The sequence below is a fragment of the Sander lucioperca genome, chromosome 2 (assembly GCF_008315115.2).
Source record: "Sander lucioperca isolate FBNREF2018 chromosome 2, SLUC_FBN_1.2, whole genome shotgun sequence".
NCBI classification, from domain to species: Eukaryota; Metazoa; Chordata; class Actinopteri; order Perciformes; family Percidae; genus Sander; species Sander lucioperca.
The window spans coordinates 24,462,460-24,482,061 of NC_050174.1; the positions used below are offsets into that span (position 1 = coordinate 24,462,460).

Here is a 19,602-nt window from a genome sequence, read left to right on the forward strand (position 1 = left end):
TTTTATTTGAGTTCTGTTACACTCTGCTTGCAGATTAGGGTTAGAGTAAATGCATTTTACGATACCTAACAAGGCCCCAAGTCAAGTAATTTAAAATAATGTTACAGTCTGGACCTCTGTTGAACTCAATCAAAGTACATTATGAGTGACACAAAAACAAACAACTAACCTTTATTGCCTTGGAGTTGAGGGGAACCGGTGATGCAGACCTCAGCCTTGACCACTGTTTTCTCTGGTGTCACCCCTGCCTGCTGCATGAGCTTGTTTTTCTTCTTCTCCGAGTTGGCCTTTTTGGCCTCCAGTCGGCGCTGTCGGCAGGACTTGGCAGGTTCGGGCAACTTGCGTACCTCACGGCGGAAAGCCTGAAGCACATGGATGGCTCCCGTCTGCATCTTGAGACGCTGGCCCTCTTCACTGCCAAACTCATCAGTCTGGGAGATCCTGTAAAGAGGCAACACATGGAGCTGCTCATCCTCAGGGATCTCCTTCAACGAACGGTTGTCCTCCTTAGTTAAAGTACACACCTAACAGAGAAAGAGTGGGAAAGCAAGATTAAATGTAAACTGTGTCAAGCTACAAAACATCAACATTATTTTACTTATTCACAGTAAGAACAGTATATAATTTATTCACCCCTACAAAACACCCAAAACACAAATGTAAGAGTAGGGTGGGTGATCTTACCACTGTGCAACCATTGTAGAGGTTGTGCTGGTCCTTGTGAGCGTGGGCACAGAAGTCCATGCAAGCAGTGACTCCAGAGAACGGGCGGCCTTCCTTCAAGCCCAGCCTGCAGTCTGGAGCCTTCGACTCTGTCTGGCACTGAGGAAGAGGACATTCAACATTCAAGATAGACACACATACGTCTGTACGTAGGCAGCACATCACAGGTGTTATTTGTCATTTTGAAAAAAAATTACTTTTGTAAGTTAAGTCAATCCCTGTCAGTAGATTTTTTCAGTTTCTCAGTATTTGTGCAAAGAAGCAAGGAGTGTTATTATTTGACAGCCAATGTCTGAATGGTCTGGTGTACAGTACTACTCATTGTGTGTGAGGAAGATGACAAATATAGTTGCTGACAGCTTGAGGTTGTTATTGTGTAAAGACTGTGATGGGTATTTGCCTTAACAACAAACCTGGTTACTGAAGGCCTGTGGGGCCAGCTGCTTGTACAAAGGAGCCACCTCAGTTGCCAGATGCTGGAAGTTATCCCTGAGTTTGTCCTCCTGATGAGCACACACATAGATCACAGGTCAAAACAAAACAACACACAAAGCCACAGAGCTATAAAACAGTAGCTTAAAATTACAAGATTTTTTTATTTTATTTTTAAAACCTCACTAATTCAATATTAGCATATTCTTATATTCTTATTATTCTCTTCGTATAGTTCTAAACAATAAGCGGTTTTTAGGTGATGAGTACCTCTTCAGGGCGATCTCCTTGTAGCCTGAACTTGCGCGGTATTTTGCTTCGGGCGTACTTACAGCCATTAAAGTACATACTCCAGGAGCAGCCAAAGGAGAAGGAAGCACCACAAGTTTCACTGTCCTTGCCTTGACATGCACAGGTACGACTGCAGGGGGAGACATTGAGCACGTTCTCAGCTTCATGTGTAAATGATGTGTAAATGATGTGCATCATGTTGTACACTATATTTTAACTGGGTTGAGTGGGATATAACAATGTGAAACAGAGAAATCTCATTTGCACAATATTTCATTTGAAGCTTGGTCTTCTTAGAAGTGTCATAAACAAATATCTTTTTACTTTATCTTACATTCATATATGTGTAGCACAGACAGATAAAATTTGACCTACTCACATGCAATTAGTTAATAGGCTAATATAGGTTAAAGTATCTAACTAGTGTAATAACTCAGAGGCTGCTAGGAGGGAAAGACTTGTTTTCTAAACCCAGATAGTGAATGCTGGCTATGTCTAAACCAGGTTAAACAAGGGTGTGTCAACATCCATTCATAGCTCATTGTGGGAGTGGGATGTATGACATGGACAATGTGTACACAATGTTTGTTTTTCTGCATACAACAATATTTGCCTTAAATTTAGCTCTATGTCTCTGGAGTACTTTTCCATGTCACAGATGCCCACATGAGCATAGATTATTGGTGTCATGGGTCTGCCTGAAAATTCTGATAAAGATGACTTGAGCTACTGTAAAACAGTTTAGCACGTGCCTAAAAAGATAACTCATACAGGTGCAGTGAAAGCATTGGAATGCAATATAATGCTGAAATCATACAAACTGTCTGCTCTCTGCACATCCACAAACTTGTATGTTAGAAAACCAGTGTGAAAGATCCCATCAGCTACTCACTCATCATTGAGGCCACAGCGTCGGCTGGTGGGGTTGCCATATTTGGTGAGGGTGACACTGAGATCGCTGTACAGCTTGTCAGCCAGGGCCCTTGGGACACCTTCCCAGGCCATAATGAGGATGATGATGACAGCGTTGGCACAGTGGTGGCCTGCACGCTGACGCACCAGACACAGCAGCTTCTCTGTCTCGCCGCTACGACGGATCACCTGACAGGAAACAGAGCTGATCATTATTTTATCCAGTGGAGGTGAACACCCTGGTTCTTTACCAGCAACACCTTAATTTATGCTCACTAAGTTCCACTACTCTAATTTGTATTCACAATACTTACAACTAAAAGGACATGCTGCCAAAGCTTCTATTGTCTAATTCTGGAGTTACTGAATTTGTTAGTAATAAACATTTGTGCCTTCAAGCAGGCACCTTGAGAAACAGTTGATGTTTCTGCATTTTGGAAGGATATTTGATACTTGTACTGAAATCTGACCTGCTGTGGTGACTGGATACCAATCCTAAATCTGCTTATGATGCTAAAGGTTAAATACCTATAGCTGGAGAGTCTCATACTATAAAATATACTAGTGGACAAAGACTTTAAATATTCAACATTTTGCTTCTCGTAACCTTAATAATTCGTTCCTTGCAACAGTTTTTTCTATCAGTAAAGATAAATGGCTATTGATATGTGCAAGCCTGCTCTCTTTCACTTTTATTATCTCTAAACTCCCCCTCTCTCTGTCTCCAACACACCCACACTCACCCTCCCTCAGTAGGATGGCTGTTTTGAATCCATAAAGTCATTAGCAGGATGTGTCAGGGGTGACACTGGAAGGGAGGCTGGGCAGTTGTCACAGAGTGAGACCTAATATTTATTTACTCACTGTGGGTGACAAACTTGGCTAGGTGTCTCTCCAGGACCTCTCATTATATACACACACACACACACACACACACACACACACACACACAGGCATACATCTGTTGTTGATTGGCTGTCGTTGTCAGGTGGGACGCAAGTCTAAAAACATGTTTTTTTTCTGCCTCTCACTTAAACACAATCAGGCTTTGACTGAGTTATTGAAAGCCTGTCAAAATGTTATTGTTTAAGAGTCATGGGCTGTTGTTTTAAAATGTAAACTCAATCAAAGAAAAAAAGAAGAGACTGTGACAATACCAAGTCTCAAAAGACTAATGCTTCTTATCCCACAGCAGTCACCTACGCTAAAAGTTGTGTAATGTAAGGCTCTTTCAAAACTTCAAACACATGGCAGATGTGATGCGATGCTACTTACCCACTTAGCAATAGGACATCCTTGAGAGCTTTTTCCCTCTCTGCCTGTGTACACCACCTTCTCAACCCGGATGGCATCCCCCTTCTCTCCATACCTACACAGGAGGAAAAACAATTTAGTTCTTTTAAAGTTCTTCCACTTGAACACTTGTAGGGAGTTGGGTTGGGAACTGGAGGGTTACGGGTTCAAGTCCCAGTACGGACCAAAGTACAGAGTGTGGTTTGGTAGCTGGAGAGATGCCAGTTCAACTCCTGGGCACTGCCAGGTGCTCTTGAGCAAGGCACTGTACCCCCCCAACCACTGGCAGCCCACTCACTCTGACATCTCTCCATTTGTGCATGAATAGGTCCTGAGCATATGTGTGTATTTCAGGCCTGTGTGTAGTGAATTCTAACAAACAGAGTGTAAATTGTAATTTCCCCACTGGGGAGCAATAAACAGTATAAATTATTGGTGTTTGGAGCCAGAATGGTTTTCTTCAGATCAGCTAGCCCTGATGCCTATCTGTAGGGCCCTAACACACCAAGCTGACCTCCAAGAATTTGCTGACTGACTGATCAAACGCTTTGCATCCTCCCTTGTGTTGAAAGTTGCACTCTAACACACAACAAACACTACACCTGACAGCCAGTTGACCAGCAATATGGATGTGTGCTTTGTGCCTGTATTCACAATCCAAAAAACACTCAAATACAGCCTACATTTCTGTGTAACAAATCTGTCTAATGCTTAACATGAAAAAACACTGTAAGGTGTGGAACTGAGTTGAACAATCTGACAGCTCAGATAAGATTTGCTCAGTTGGCCAAATGGTTGCTGATAAAGGTCAACTAGTGCCACTCAATAACAGCAATAGCTGTAATAGGAGACATTATGCAGTTTTTTTAGAGGTTAATCAATTAGTTAAACATTGACCTCATCGAGTGTGTTTGTTACGTTTTATGCCACTTGTCAAATGTAGCTCTAAATCTGTATATTTTGTAGACTGTGGGAGTAGTAGTTTATGTCAAAACTGACATAGACGGGCCAACCTCAGCAGCACTAGCTGGTGAGGAGTGTTCACAAGGCTCTGCTGAGATTCACACAAGCATGGCAGAGCAAACCAGAACCCACTAGCCTCCACACAATGCCAGTCAGAGGGTCTTCTCTTGGAGATTTTCTGTGCAGGTGTTTGTGACCACATGTGCATGAATGAGCTTATTTTGTGTACTCAAAAAAATCTGTTTAGTTTTGTTTTGTTTTGTGTTTGTTTGTGAACACCTGCTTGGGCAAATAATAGAGTGTTGAGAGATTACTTAATAGTAGTCCTAATCGTGCATTTGTGTGTGTGTGTGTGTGTGTGTGTGTGTGTGTGTGTGTGTGTTGGGGGGAGGGATAGGAGAGATGTCAGAGGTTGGGTTGGGGTGGGAATGGGTCATCTGAACTTTTCAGAAGTCTGCTCACAGCTCAGATCAGGTCTCCTGCCTGCTTGATACCTGCCATTGTGAAAACTTCAGGCCGGAGCAGATTTGTTGTGGCAGTGAATGAAGGGGCTCCTCCTGAATAGGAACCAGCCCGAGGTGGCTCAGAGAGTGGGAGGGGAGTGGGCTCTGTCACCACAGGGGTGGCCTGCTAGAGTCAGGGGTGGGTCAAAGGTCAGCTATAGGGACATTGGGGCCTTAACTACTTATGTCATCTCTCAAAAAAAAAAAAGAAAAGTGGTCTCTGGTCAAACAACCCCCCTCTATCACCCTGTGCTCTCCAGGGACTAATGACTCATAGGTCCTATTGAAATCCAGCCTCTGTGAATAACAACCAAATGTGTGCCCCAGTACAATGTTCTGAACTGTTACCATAAAGCATAACACAATGTGTCATCCGGTTATAAAAGGTTACACCGAGTACACGTTTTTTTCTGCATTCTGAGGTTACAAATAAGAGACACCACAAGCCATTGTCAGAATGTGTTAACCAAGCTATGAAAAATATAGCAACTCTTCATTCCTTAAAAACAGTTGATTGATTAGGATGATTTAAAGAGGCTGTAGCTGCACTTTGGTTATTCAAATTACCATCTGAGGAGCTGTTCCTTGCTAATTTGAATAAATATTAATCCTATGAAGATCAAAAGACCAAACTCAATCTGTATTTTTATTATCAAGTTTGCTGAAGCATAACAGACAAAGAAACAACAGCTTATTGGAATGGTTTGGTGAGGCTGTCTAGATAGTACTATGTATGTGACATGGGTTACATTAGAGTGCCGATGGTTAATGCTAAATGGCATCTGTTGCCTCATTTATAAAAACATAGCACATAGATTTTTACCTTAAATTTGACTGTGAGATTATTTGTTTACTGTAATTTCACCTTAATTAATACGGAGGACTGTTACTAGTAACAATATCTGAACTTGATATTAGTGCACAAAAAGGGCACTATTTCTATCATACTTTCCACTAAACCTAATATCTCTCCTCTTTCCCCCCTTCCGTCTGTCTTCCTCTCTCTTACAGTCATTTTTATCTGTCTCTCTCTCTGTGATTTGATGTATATCCTCCTTTATTCCTCTCATTCTAAGTTATCATCTGCTGCTACCCTTGTGCTTTTGCCTCTGATATGCTGACGGTGCTAATATGTCCTGTTTCTCCTACTGGATTCTGGGTCACGGATTCCCTAAGGACAAAATGTGAGGAGGAGGGAACGGGGAGAGCGAGAGGATGAGGAGGGAGAGGCAGAGAGGGCAAAGAGAGGAGAGGAGAGGAGAGGAGAGGAGAGGAGAAAAAGACTCACCTCGTCTCCATCAGGGTTCGTATAGAGGCTACAGTAGGTCCAGATCCCAGGTGATTGTAGTAGGGCCCTTCATCTTTCTCCACAATTTGCTCTAGAAAAAGAGACAGCAGGTGAGGAAACAGCACATAACTGGACCTGAAAAAGCACTATGGCAAGTTCCACACTCCACAAATGTTCACAGTTATTCACAAGATACAATGGATCGCAAATGGTGATGAAAATGCATCATTCTCTTACTTGAGTTGTATTGTGTATTAGCACCACCTGTTATGCACAATTATATCTAAATATAGAAATTAGTCTGGTTGTTCTATAATGAGATCATATAAGCATTAGTACTACATTTATACTACTTTATGATTCATTTTTAATTTCCTTATCGTACACTCAGAGAGAAAGTAAAGCAAAATCTGACTCACTTTCAGTACAAATACTTTGTTACTGCACTTAAGTAGAATTTTCCCGTATCTGTACTTTACTTTGTTATTTATATTTCTGGAAACCTTAAATTTTACTCCACTGCATTTCCTAAAGAAATAAGTATACTCCCCCTAAGCATCTTCCTTACTCGTTACTACAAAATAAAATCAGAAGAAATTTGTTAGACTTCAAAGAGCAGGTTTGGCAAATCATTGCTCCTAGGATGCAAGTTAAAGGTCCCATGGCATGAAAATTTCACTTTATGAGGTTTTTTAACATTAATATGAGTTCCCCCAGCCTGCCGATGGTCCCCCAGTGGCTAGAAATGGTGATAGGTGTAAACCGAGCCCTGGGTATCCTGCTCTGCCTTTGAGAAAATGAAAGCTCAGATGGACCGATCTGGAATCTTCCCCTTATGATGTCATAAGGAGGAAGGTTATCTCCCCTTTCTCTGCTTTGCCCACCCAGAGAATTTGGCCAACCCACGAGAAAGAGAGAGACATCATGGCTTTCAAATGAGCGAAGTGGCAGTTGGTCAAGGCCACACCCCCACCCTCCACCTTGCCCCCCCCTCTCTCCTCCTCAATAGCATTTAAAGCTACAGACACAGAAATGGCACATCCTCAGGAAAGCTCATTGTGGGACTGGCTCTAGTGACTGGAATTCTGCACCAAGGCTGAATTTTGGGAAAGAGACTTCAGATACAGTATTATGGGACCAATAAGGTCTATATAAAAGAGACTTCAGATACAGTATTAGGGGACCACTAAGGTCTATATAAAAGAGACTTCAGATACAGTATTAGGGGACCACTAAGGCCTATATAAAAGAGACTTCAGATACAGTATTAGGGGACCACTAAGGCCTATATAAAAGAGACTTCAGATACAGTATTAGGGGACCACTAAGGTCTATATAAAAGAGACTTCAGATACAGTATTAGGGGACCACTAAGGCCTATATAAAAGCATCCAAAAAGCAGCATGTCATAGGACCTTAATGGTAAACGGTCTGCATTTATATAGTGCCTTTTTACCTTACCGGACAAAGCACTTTACAATTTGCCTCTCATTCATCCATTCACACACACATTCATACACCGATAGTTTTGGTGCATGCTCCATTCCAGTTGGTGACGTAATGCCTGTTTGTTGCCAAGCACCAAAATCATTGATCAAAACAAAATAAGAGGAGGAAGCATAATAACTGATGGCGTCATGGAAGCACCTGCTGCAGGCTCTGCCGCCAACGTAACAGTCGATGACCACCCGGCGACAGTGGTGAATGGGGTGGTGATAAAGATAACGTTACACACCTGTGGCCGTATTGGCAATAATTTTTTTCATACGTTGGAGTGGATTCACAAAAGAAATGAAAATTCTGTTTCTGTTTTTCTCTTTGTTGTCAGACTTTGAATTTGATGTTTAAGAAGGTATGGAAGCACTGAATATTATGCTTTACTATAAAATTAGTATATACTCAACCTTCCACTTACGGGATTGCCCCATTCACGCCCGAAATTCCACTGTGTGTCCTTATTTTTGGCCGGATTTCCATTACCTAAAGCTTCCTTGGTGTTGGAATTTTAAACTCTGGTGGATTTCTGAGGACTATGGTTAACTGCTCCTCAGATCTCTGCAGGGTAAATCCAGACAGCGAGCTAGGCTTTCTGTCCAATCTGAGTTTTCTGTTGCACGACTAAAACAACTTTTGAACGTACACGTTCCACCAAAACAAGTTCCTTCCCGAGGCTATTTTGCAGCCGCACTGGGGCTCCATGCAGCACTTATGACGATTGTGATTGGTCTAAAGAAATGCCAATAAACCAGAGCACATTTTTCTCCCATCCTGGAATGCTGTGTGGACTAGTCAGACCCTCCTCGGCAGCACCGTGGAGGAAGGTCTGGCAAAGCGAGACTACTATAAGATAGCCACAATAAAGCATTTACAATATCTTTTACTTCTAATAATTAAGTATATCTAATATCAGAAAATGACTTATCAGATACTTTAAGACTTTTACTCAAGTAATATTCTTAAAGGTGACTTTAACTTCTACCAAAGTGTTTTTCTGGTAATATACTGTACTTGTATTTTTACTTTTATTGCATTCAATTACTTTATACAAGACTGCTCACTACTAGCACGTGTTTTGTTGCTTGATTTAAACAAAATACGAGGGCAGCAGGGGCTATGGTCACAGCCATTATCATGTACTGTTTTCGTGGATATTTCTCCTAAAATCTCGTATTAATTTGTAGTATGACACCAAAGAGATGATTTGAAACTAGGCTTCTGCATTACATATTGTACTACTAGCATAGACATCCTTCTTACACCAATATTATCAGTAGCTTTACCTGATTCTTCTGCGGTGATACTACTCAGGCTTTTTGAATGTTTTTGCACATCACATTGATCAAAAAATAACACCTCTGCCTCAAATCCTAATTTACTATTTTCGCCTCATCAACCAAATAAATGTTTCACTCAAGTTAAAAATATTTCACAGTAAAAGTCCTTTAACTTCAGTAAAGAAAATAGTATATAAACACATCTCAGTTGTTGTAGAGTTTTGTAAAATAAAATTAAAATATATAAATAAATTGTGATGTATTTTTGGACAAACTCAAAGACATCCTCTTTGTAGCTGAGGTTAAATCATCTATGAGAAGCGTGAGAATGGGCAACTGATTGCAACATCCACTTCACACAAACACACATGAACACACAGACAGTGGACTGTGACTCCAGGGTGTGGTGTGTGTGTGGAGACACTCTGGAAAGCAGAAGCTTTTTGAGGTAGTGATGAATGACTCAGTTTGTGTGAGTGTTATGAGGGAGTAAGGGTGTGTCTATGTGAGCACTGTGCACATCTGTGTTTATGTTGCGTATGAGTGAGGGTGTGTGTCTGTGTGTGTGTGTGTGTGTGTGTGTGTGTGTGTGTGTGTGACTGCATTTGACTATTGTCCTTCTGTAGTTGTAAAGCACATCCTATGACTTCAATGCAAATCTGTGTGATACTGTGCAGCTGAATGTATCCTACATTAAATGCCTTTAATGGACTTTGCATTACAGAGCTCTGTAACAGCTCACTTGTATGGCAACTAATACAGTTGCTCTTGCTTCTGTACACAACACTTCTTTATCATAGTGTAGCACACACTCTGCATAACAACATTAGCTAAATGCTCTAAATGCAAATACTTTACAATATCAGCTGAATATGGAAAGTGTAGACATACAGTCAGTGTTGTGTGTGTCTCTGGTTCAGAGGCATATGAGGTCACATTCCCTGTTGGTGCAGGGAGGCACCAGGGCGTGGCTCAGGGCAGGAAGTGGAGGAGTCGCACTAAATTCTTTCATGGAAATTGGTTGTGTGTTTACTGTGCACATCATAACTGTATACTGTATCTGTGTGCGTTGGAGGCAGTCTCATTCCAGTGCAGTGTTATGCTACAGGGAGTTGACAGGGCAGTGTGTAACCAGGCTTTACTATAAAGACTTATTGTCTGCTTAGTAACAACACAGCTAGCAAGTGTTTCACTGCAGCTGCTCTCCCCATGCTGTGCACCCTCTTCAATGTTTAGGGACAGCAATGGTCTATTTACCAGGCCTTAACCCTTCATAGCCCTACTGTTACAACTCAGTAACTGAAAGAAAATGGTGGGGATTTCTTTATAGATTCTCTGAGAACAATCTTTTTTATTATTCAGTTATTACCCCATTAGCTATCGTAATAATATTCTGATTTACTGAGTCATTAATTAATGATTTAATGGACCGACAGGTTGTGTCTTTTTAACTAATAAAGACTCAACCTTTTACACTATAATAATGTGGGTGTATTGAGGGGCGCATCTGCTAAATTTGTCTACCTGTTATTTTCTTATTTATTTTAAGTATGTGGTATATAGTATGATCTATACATTTCCATAGATTTCTAATGTAGGACCACCTACTCTGTTGTAACCAAATAACCTGAGCAGGGTAATACCCAAACTATGGGACTAAACCTCTTTCTGTCTAACAAAGGCTCTGTTCTGCTTGCCTACCAGACCCAAACCCACACAGAAGGCTCCTTCTGCCACCACTGCTATTGTTCCTGCCCGCTGCCTTTAGTGCCCCACAATGTCGCAGTCTGGATGGTTGCAGCCGCACACCCTGGCAACACACACATTCTTAGATACACTCAACAAGCATCCAGACAGAGAAGCTGAAGCAGAGGGGGACTGAAAAGCATAGTAGTGAGCCTGGGTAGTTAAATAAGTAGAGTAAAGCATTAACAGAATTATAGGTGCATTAATGTTTAGCTCAATTGATAAAACAAAACTGGATCATTTTTAGATTTAGAAAGTGTTTCCCAAAAGAGTCCTCCTTGCAGAATACACATGCTCCCTTGTTGCTTGAAGGCACTTCAGAGAAAAGCCTTTACTATCTAACATTGGTCAGATTGACTAACTTACAGACTTCCTTTAATTTATCTCCACTAAGAGATGAATGTAAAATGTTTGGAGTGGTGTGATATTTGTTTGATTATTAATACTATTATTTATACTTGTGTAAAGTGCTATACAGTATGCAAATAGAGTATGTTGATGGGCAGCAACCTCACCCCCTGGATACACACAACCATAGACATACACCAACACACTGACTTACCCACACAGGTGCAGGTGGGGAACTCTGACTGTAGATCCTTGGAAGGAGTACTCAGTATGGTCTTGGTAGGGGTGTCCAGGTAGCGCAGAGGAGACTCTAGGAAGCCTCTGAGAGATGGCGAAGAAGGCAGACTGTCCTTAGTGGGCGTGTCCTCTTCCGAATAGCATGTAGTGGAAAGTACTGCTATATCACCCGAGGCTTCGATCTTCATGCGTTTGGGCAGCGGAGAACACGGCACGCTGAACGTATCCTCTAACACACTGGGCTGCTGCTGCTTGTCCAGAATGGCCTGATGATGCAGAGCGACATCCCCCATAGGGACTTCTGTGGATGCCTGGTTCAAGGATGCTTCACTTTGGGGCCCTAACTTATCCTTGCTGACTACCATCTCCTGATCATCTGGATGAGGTATGGAGCTGGCTTGAGTGGAGACAATTAAGGAAGCCGACTGGGAGGTGGAAGATGATGTAGGACTGAGGTCCTGAGGACCGGTCTGGGACTGATTCCTCGGCTCAGGGGCTGTAGCAGTCTCCTCCATGGGCTGACTGGCAGGTGCATCTGGGGCTGAATCCCCAAATTCAGCCTCAAACTGACGGATAAGTTCTTCATACTTCGGGTCTATGTTGATGACACTCTGTAATTGTGAGGTGCTGGATGGAGATGTGGAGGTCATAGGTGTGGTGGTGCTGGTGTTACTGGAGGCAAGGCTGCCAACTCCCTCTGACTTAGCATTGGCTACAGGGGCCACTGGTGGGGGCAGAGGGCCCATGAGGGCTGGAGTGTTTTCTGACAAAGCAGAAACAGTGGAAGAGGGAGTAATTGAGTAGTTGGAAATGGATACCTGAGATTGGACTGGGGCAGGGAGGCCTGCAGCAGCAGCCTGAGTGGAGTTACTGTGGAGGGGCAGAGAGGGGAGAGAACCTGGTTGCAGGCTGGTCAGGGCCAGGGCTCTGTCCATCATGAGGACTGATGGTTTTTGTACGGTGATCTGATTCTGAGGCAGGAAGGTTGGCATGGAGGCTTTCTGCTTGGTCTTCTTGATGATTATCTGTTTGGGTTTGGGCAGGGGAGGGACTCCAAGCATCCCACCCATAGCTTTTATGACAGGAGATCCTTGGCTGCTTTTTCTCTTTTTGGGTTCCTTGGGTTCCTGTTTGATCGCCAGATGTGGAAAACCTTCTGCCTCCATCTGTGGCCACCATTTTTTTAGAGGTGCATGAGGGCCTGGTGCTCCAAAGCCAGGGGAGTGGTTAGAGAAAAGGTTCCTCTTGTAGTGAAGGTGCTGTTGCAGAGCTGCCTGAGTGGAGTGGCTAATAGCGGCTTGGCCAGGAGACAGGGGAGTGCCCGGGTAGTGCTGACCATGCTGCTGACCATTAGCCATGCCGTAATGTCCCATGGAGGCAGTGTGATGGAGGTGCTCACTAGCGTCTGGTTCTTGCTTTATTCTGACCAATGCAGGGTTGTCCTGGCCCTGGATACCTCCGTTCTGGTTCAAGCTTACCTGCTGTGTGACGGGAAGCTTGAAATGGGCATTGCTGAACTTACCACTGGTGTCACCAAGCAGCTGTTTGAGCTCTGACATGGGGTCTGAGCTACTGTGAGGTGCAGCAGCGTAGTGAGACTGGGGCTCAGACTTTATACACATCCATGGGTTCCTCTGTTCGGAGCCTCTGCCTGAGCCCTGCTGCCACTGCTGGGGATTAGGGCTGAAGCCTGGATGTTTTCCCTGACCTGGGAAGGGAGAGGTAGAGGATGCATGGGGTGGCTGGCCCTGGGATTGGGGCCTATGGTGCTCACAGGACACTTGGGCCTGCTGAATGGTGTGCAGTCCCGGAGGGACGGATTGAGAGCGTGAGGAAGATGAGTGATTGCTGGGAGAGGAAGGGATCAAGCTAGTGCCATTGGGGGGCTGAGATGGGAAATTCTGGGTATGTTGGTGGTGATGGAGGTTACTGTTGTAGGGAGTTTGACCTGGAGAACCGGCAGCTAGTGGACCAGTACCAGATAACTGTGTAAGGGCTTCTATGGCAATGGCTGTCTGAAGACTGACGTTCTTTTCCTTGGCTATGAAGAGCACCTGGGGAGAGCAGGGAATTGGGGGTTTGGAGCAGGGCACTTGGTCTAGGCGAGGGCCCTGAGTTCCCTGTTGCTGCTGGGGGTATGAAGCAGACAGATGCTGGCCACCATTCATCTGGGGGTAGGGCTGAGGGTGATGCTGCAAATGGGGTTGCTGTAGGTGAGGCTGTAAGTGTGGGGGAACATCAGTCATCTTGCAGGCACCTTGATCCTCATTGGATGCCAACTTAATCTTCTTCTCCAGCCATTCAAGATAGTCTGGACAGTCAGGCCCATCACAGTTGCAGTTAGGGGGCTTGTGTCCATGTTTGGCTTGGCTCAGTGCTGTCTGTAGAGTGTTCAGGTCTTCTGGAGTTTGGCAGCTTCCCTCAGGAGCTCCTGCAGAGAGCTTGGCCTGAGCCCCCTCAGTGCCCATCTCCTTGGTGAACTTCTCATACAGCTGGGCTGTGTTAGGCTGCACGAGGCAGGAAGAGGAGGAAGAACGAGGCAAGGAGCCAGCAATAGCAGAAAAAGCCACCAGATTGTGGGCATCTTCCATATCTGCGTGGTGGACAGGTTCACCAGGGGTACCGCTGCTGCTGTTCCAACATGGTTGCTGTTGTTGGGTGTCACTGACCTTGCCATGTCCTGACACCCAGCACTGCCTTGGCGGCACGCTTCCTGCCCTCTGCTGCTCTTTTTCCATAGATGTTGTATCATCATTAGGGTAGCAATTCACCCCATTGGCCAGTTCCAGGCTCAGTGCGCCTTCCTGGAGGCGGTCATGTGACCCAATTTCCATCTGGCCTCCACTTCTGGGGCCATCCACTAAAGTGACTTCGTGGACAGTCTGAAAGACATAGAGATGGACATGGAGCGAGGTCAGTAACATTATAAGAATACAATAAATCCAGGACCAATATGTAAAAAAAACATTATACACTGTACATTAGGCATGATTTTGAACAATCACCTTATGTATGTTGAATAATCGCTTAAATGAATAAAATAAATTGATATTTTCCATCTGTATTCCAAGAATAACTTGACGGAATGATAAATAACAATCATCAAAGTAATATCAGTCTCCATTCCCTTCTCCCCAGCTCTTATCAAGGGTTTTCCTCCCACCTTTCACACATACAGAACATACAGTGCTGCAGGGTCAGGTCAGTAGGGCTATGGAAAACTGCATTACCTATTGCTTCAGTGGAGTGTTTCATAACAGGCAAGAGTTTTGTCAGGAAAGTCACAGGTCGTGTGTGACATAGTTTTCACTGTTGTTTATAAATGGACACTGTGCTCCAGATCAGTTGGGCTTTGCAAAGCAGGCAGTTAGAGTTTAACCATATCACCCTTTTGTGGGTGGTAGAGATGGGGCATAAAATTCAAACTGTGGAGTGAAGAAAACTAAATACAACACACAAAACTACTGTGAGGTAATCAAAAATACAATTCCCAAAACTGTTTATTTTCATAATTTATTAAAAACAACAAAGTAGAGAAGAAGAATCAAGAGAGTAAAATGCACAATTGTACAGTTAATATTTTCTTTCAAGAACACGATTAGTAAGTGAAACAAATCAAGAACTGTTAATCTGTTAATCTGATACAATTAGGTTATTTTGGTCTTTGTGGAGAATTGTTTCAATTGCTACTATTTTAACTTTGAAAGACAACTTCTATGTAGCAGTGTATGCAGACAGAATGGGCAGTCATGGACCTATATGTTCGAATGGTTAAAGCAGGAGTGTGGAACTTCTGTCTCCCCCTCTGACAGTGAGAGTAATTACACAAACATTGCCAACGTGCTTATGAAAAGCAGTAGGATTCCTAAAAACAAAATTGAATTTCCCCTTGCAATATTAATAAAGTATACCTACTTTAATAACGCTGCATCGCTGTGGTCTTTACCTCCTTCCTGCCTGTCAAGGTATTGGGTAATACAGGTAGACTGACATACCATGTAACCAATCAGAGAGCCAGAATAAGAATAAGAACTATAAGTGAGTGTGCAAGGTTGGTTGACAGCACTTTCTGTACTGCTGATGAAACAACGTTGTTATGGAGTTAAACTGCTTGTTCTGAGTACAAATAAGATGTATTGGCATCCATCCGATACTCCAGCGCGGGAATGTCACCACAGACACCAAACACCACAACGCTATACTGAGAAATACAGAGAGCCACCCCTGGTGGTGATAGGCGTAATCAGCATTGTGTGAACTTATTTGGCAAGGGCTTGAATGTAACAGACGTTTATTTATATGTAAAAGTTTCACACTCTAGCTTTAGTGGAACATGTGACTATAAACTTCCGCCCCTGGCTTAACTACTGTAAAGTTTCTGTTGAGAGATCACCACATGAAAAATTGATGCTGTGAGGAAAGTGGAGAAAATATTCAGTGACATGACTTGCACGACTTTCCTCACTAGTCAAAAGACCCAAACATTTTTAGGAATATTTGAGAAAGGAAACTCCCAAGACATCCTTTAGAATGTTCCTGGGAATAATGTAGACTCAACTTCTGCACTATTTTGTACAACTGATTCCAGAAACTGTGCAAGCTAGGCAGAAGTACAGATAAACTACTGACAAGAATTTTAGCCCCACTAATGACAGCACAGGGCTCCATTAATGGCAATGTGTCAGTCTATTTACGTCTATCAGGTAATCATTTGGTTCAAACCACCTTGCACAGATGGGATGTAAAGAGTGTAAGAAGCTGCTTTGTAGGCTTGACTATAATCCTTATTTTAATTTACTATAAAAAAGAAAGAAAGATGTCTAATCTTGAGAAATACAATTTGTGAAACAAATGTATGTATGTACATACATGTATTTTTGATAGTCAAACAGGAGTTCTTTGGAGTTTGGCTGATGTAATTTACTGCAGTGGTTTCACATCAAGACCCCTAAACTGACAAACATAAGACCACAGTTTTGGATTGAATTATAGTGAAAACAAACTATTCCCCTTTTGCTGGGGACACCCTGGAAACCCTTCAAGACCCCCTGTGGGACCCCGGTCCCCACTTTGGGAACCACTGCTTTACTGCACTGTATAAAGGCTTCTTTCAATACAAGTGTTTTGGCCTGACAAACACTTACAAATCTGTTTTTCCTATAAGTGATTTACTGTATATAGGACTGCTCTTGATATTACCACCTGTCCTATAACTGAATCAACCTTTAGCTGGAAAAGCAACAAGGTAACTGTATCTGTATTTTAGATGGCACAAATGCTAATATTCTTTTGAACTGCTATTATTGCTACTCCTTGCAGTCACTGCATCCCAGTATACACCGTAAGAAACTGTGAAATGTAGACGTATTTAATAAACTTGCTGGCTAAGAGTTACAAATAGGAAGTTTAAAGACCTTCTCAGACAGTTGGTAACACTTATCAGGAGCTGATCAGTGCAGCCACATATCTCACTTCCTCTCAAAGTCAGAATTGGGACAGTTACCACTACACTGAAAACTGCAAACCCATCGCCTGGACTTGTGTCAAATTACATTTTTAAAGCATTCAGTTCATTTTAGTCAGCTTGAAGCACCAGGGGGTGAGTTTCACTACAGTAGTGAAAACAAAAAAGAAAAGGTGTAGACAATTAAAAAGTAATTGCCACAGTCTAATCTAATTCTAGTCTAAATGACTACTAATCTGAATTAGTTATTTTATTACAGTATATGTTGAAGCCAACTTTGGTGCTCAAATTCACTTGAATCCTAAAATAGTACTTGCAAACAGTATTCAGCCCAGGTTAGCCCCTCATAGATTAGTATCAAATGAGTCTAGAGAGGAACAGCAAACAAAGATAATCCAAGGGCAGGCTCAGAAATCATTGACAGAGTTCATGTTGTGGCTGAACAGTGTATTCTAACATATCTAATAGCACGTGAGAAGAAAACGAAGGCAGACTTACTATGTAAATAATTGTGTGTTTGCCCCATAAATAGAAGCCAACAATACTGTATTAACAACCGTTTTTTGTGTCTTCAACCTAGGTGTGTACTTTAAACAGACTGCATGCTTCACATCGTACAGTAGCCTTAACTGTAACCGACACTTCCATGCATCAAAATCCTGTTTGCAAGTACAATCCTTCCCTGACAGAAGACATAACAAAAACTAAACAAAGATGGAGTGAGATATAAATAATTCCTTACACATACACACAAACTAACCTCAGGCTAGCTGACGGTCTCACACTCCAACATAAATGTGAACTAGTTCTTGATTCAGAGGAGACTCAAAAAAGAAGAAAAAATGGCTTCTGTTTGTAGATCCATCATTGTATGACAGGAGAAGTGAGCCTGACGTCCAGCTTCCCCATCATTTGAATATTATTAAAATGTGCCTTTGAAGTGGCTAATTACTGGACAGGCAGTATGCTCTGGTCTTTTGAATCCACCTTCTGCGCCGCGTGTCTGTTGGGGGTCCCAGAGGGTGGCGGTGGTATTGGTGAGAGATGATGTGGGGTTGGAGGGGGAGGTGGTGGTGGCAGTGAACAGCCGGCATGTAATACGTGAGAGGCCCCATGTCTGCACTATCAGTGAATCAGACGGGAAAGAGGAAGGTGGGGGGGAGGTGGCTGTGCACGGCAGTTATGAGAACTGCAGTGTGTTGAAACACAACAGTGACTGCAACACTGCACAACATAACATATTACAATCATGCACATCACTCACATTGACACTCTCTTTTCCTCTTTTTCTCACAGTTACATACACAAAACACGCATGTCACATGGGTTTAAAGCACCTCAAGTTGCACACTTAGAACACACGGACTTTACTCTTTGCTTTGCCAGTTCTGATAACAAATGCACTGCACTGCACACAAATAACAGCTCTTTGAATCCTTGTACGATCGGAGGTTTGATTAACCTTGATTGACTTGGTTGAGTCCACATGCCGGTCCAGGATGGAAATGCTACACTGACACCTACAGCGCTTTACACCTATGCGGGTGCCTTGGACTGTACAGACCACGTGCGTTGACAAATATTTACACCGTGACAGAACCTACTTGCTTGCCAGGAGTTTATCTCTGTCTTATAACTGTGTCACTCTACTTCATACACAAACATACACAAACACACACACACACACACACACACACACACACACACACACACACACATTTGTACACACCAAGAAGTGCATACAAAAACACACCTAACCGGCTCATATCTTGTAAAACCTGGTAGACCGGACCACTTGGGTCTAAGAGCCCTTTAAACAAGATAAGCGTTTACATCTCCGTGCGAGAGCAAAGCAACGGCTGTTTAACACTGACACTGCAGTAACTAGAGGGAGGAAACAAAGCCTGTAAAGATACTAGTGGTGGTGAGGGGGTTAAGATCAGCTTGTGAGTAGACAGCTGAACCTAAGTCCCAGATACACAACATCCCCCCCCCCCCCCCCACCCCCCTCGCTCTTGTCCTCCTCCTTCTTCCCCCACCCCTTCCTTTGCTGCCGTGCAGAGCAGGAACATGAAGCAGAGACCCTGACAATATGAAGCCGGCTGAGAGCCCGAGGACCAGCGACGCATACTTACGTGATCCTAGACGTCCAGACGGAGCTGCGGGTCGGAGAGCAGGAAGCCGAAGAGAAGACAGAGAGGAGCATGAGACTTGCTTGCCGGCAGAGCTTCCCACAAGCAATTCGTTCTTGTTGGGTTGTATTCCTTTTTATTCCTTCAAGTCTGTGCAGCGCACAGACAGAGCGAGCGACGAAATACACATGCATGTATTCACACACACAGCCAACCACACACACACAACACACCTCCCCCCAGCACAGCACACACGTTTCTCATTTCTCTCTTGCTTCTTCTTATGGTCGACGCTTTCTGTTCTCTTCTTTTTCCTTTCTCATTATCTCTGTCTGCTCCTCCCTTCCCTTTTTCAATATCCTCTTTCTTTCTCTCGGCTACACATGCAGTCGGCTTCTCTTCGCAGCCCCCACCTTCCCCTCTCTCTCTCCCTCCCTCCCTCCATTCCCCTCCCTCTCACGCAGCCTCTCCCTCCATCTCCACTCCTCTCTCTCTT

General features: G+C 43.3%; 1 protein-coding gene across 6 annotated transcripts in view; it reads right to left on the reverse strand.

Moving 5' to 3' along the window:
• The window catches only part of tet3 (tet methylcytosine dioxygenase 3), a 37,190-nt gene that overhangs the window by 7,816 nt on the left and 9,772 nt on the right, over nt 1-19,602 (reverse strand). For 4 of the 6 annotated variants that reach the window (XM_035995324.1, XM_031300584.2, XM_035995306.1 and 1 more), the window contains 8 exons: nt 11,488-14,392; nt 6,406-6,496; nt 3,634-3,727; nt 2,339-2,547; nt 1,426-1,576; nt 1,137-1,226; nt 685-822; nt 170-524 (listed from right to left, as the gene is read on the reverse strand). In XM_035995324.1, coding sequence (XP_035851217.1) covers nt 170-524; nt 685-822; nt 1,137-1,226; nt 1,426-1,576; nt 2,339-2,547; nt 3,634-3,727; nt 6,406-6,496; nt 11,488-14,344 — 3,985 coding nt within the window. In that variant the 5' untranslated portion in view covers nt 14,345-14,392. Of the gene's footprint in view, nt 1-169; nt 525-684; nt 823-1,136; nt 1,227-1,425; nt 1,577-2,338; nt 2,548-3,633; nt 3,728-6,405; nt 6,497-11,487; nt 14,393-17,734; nt 18,624-19,109; nt 19,531-19,602 lie in introns of those variants that run through there. The other 2 variants (XM_035995314.1, XM_035995320.1) reach the window with 2 other exon arrangements.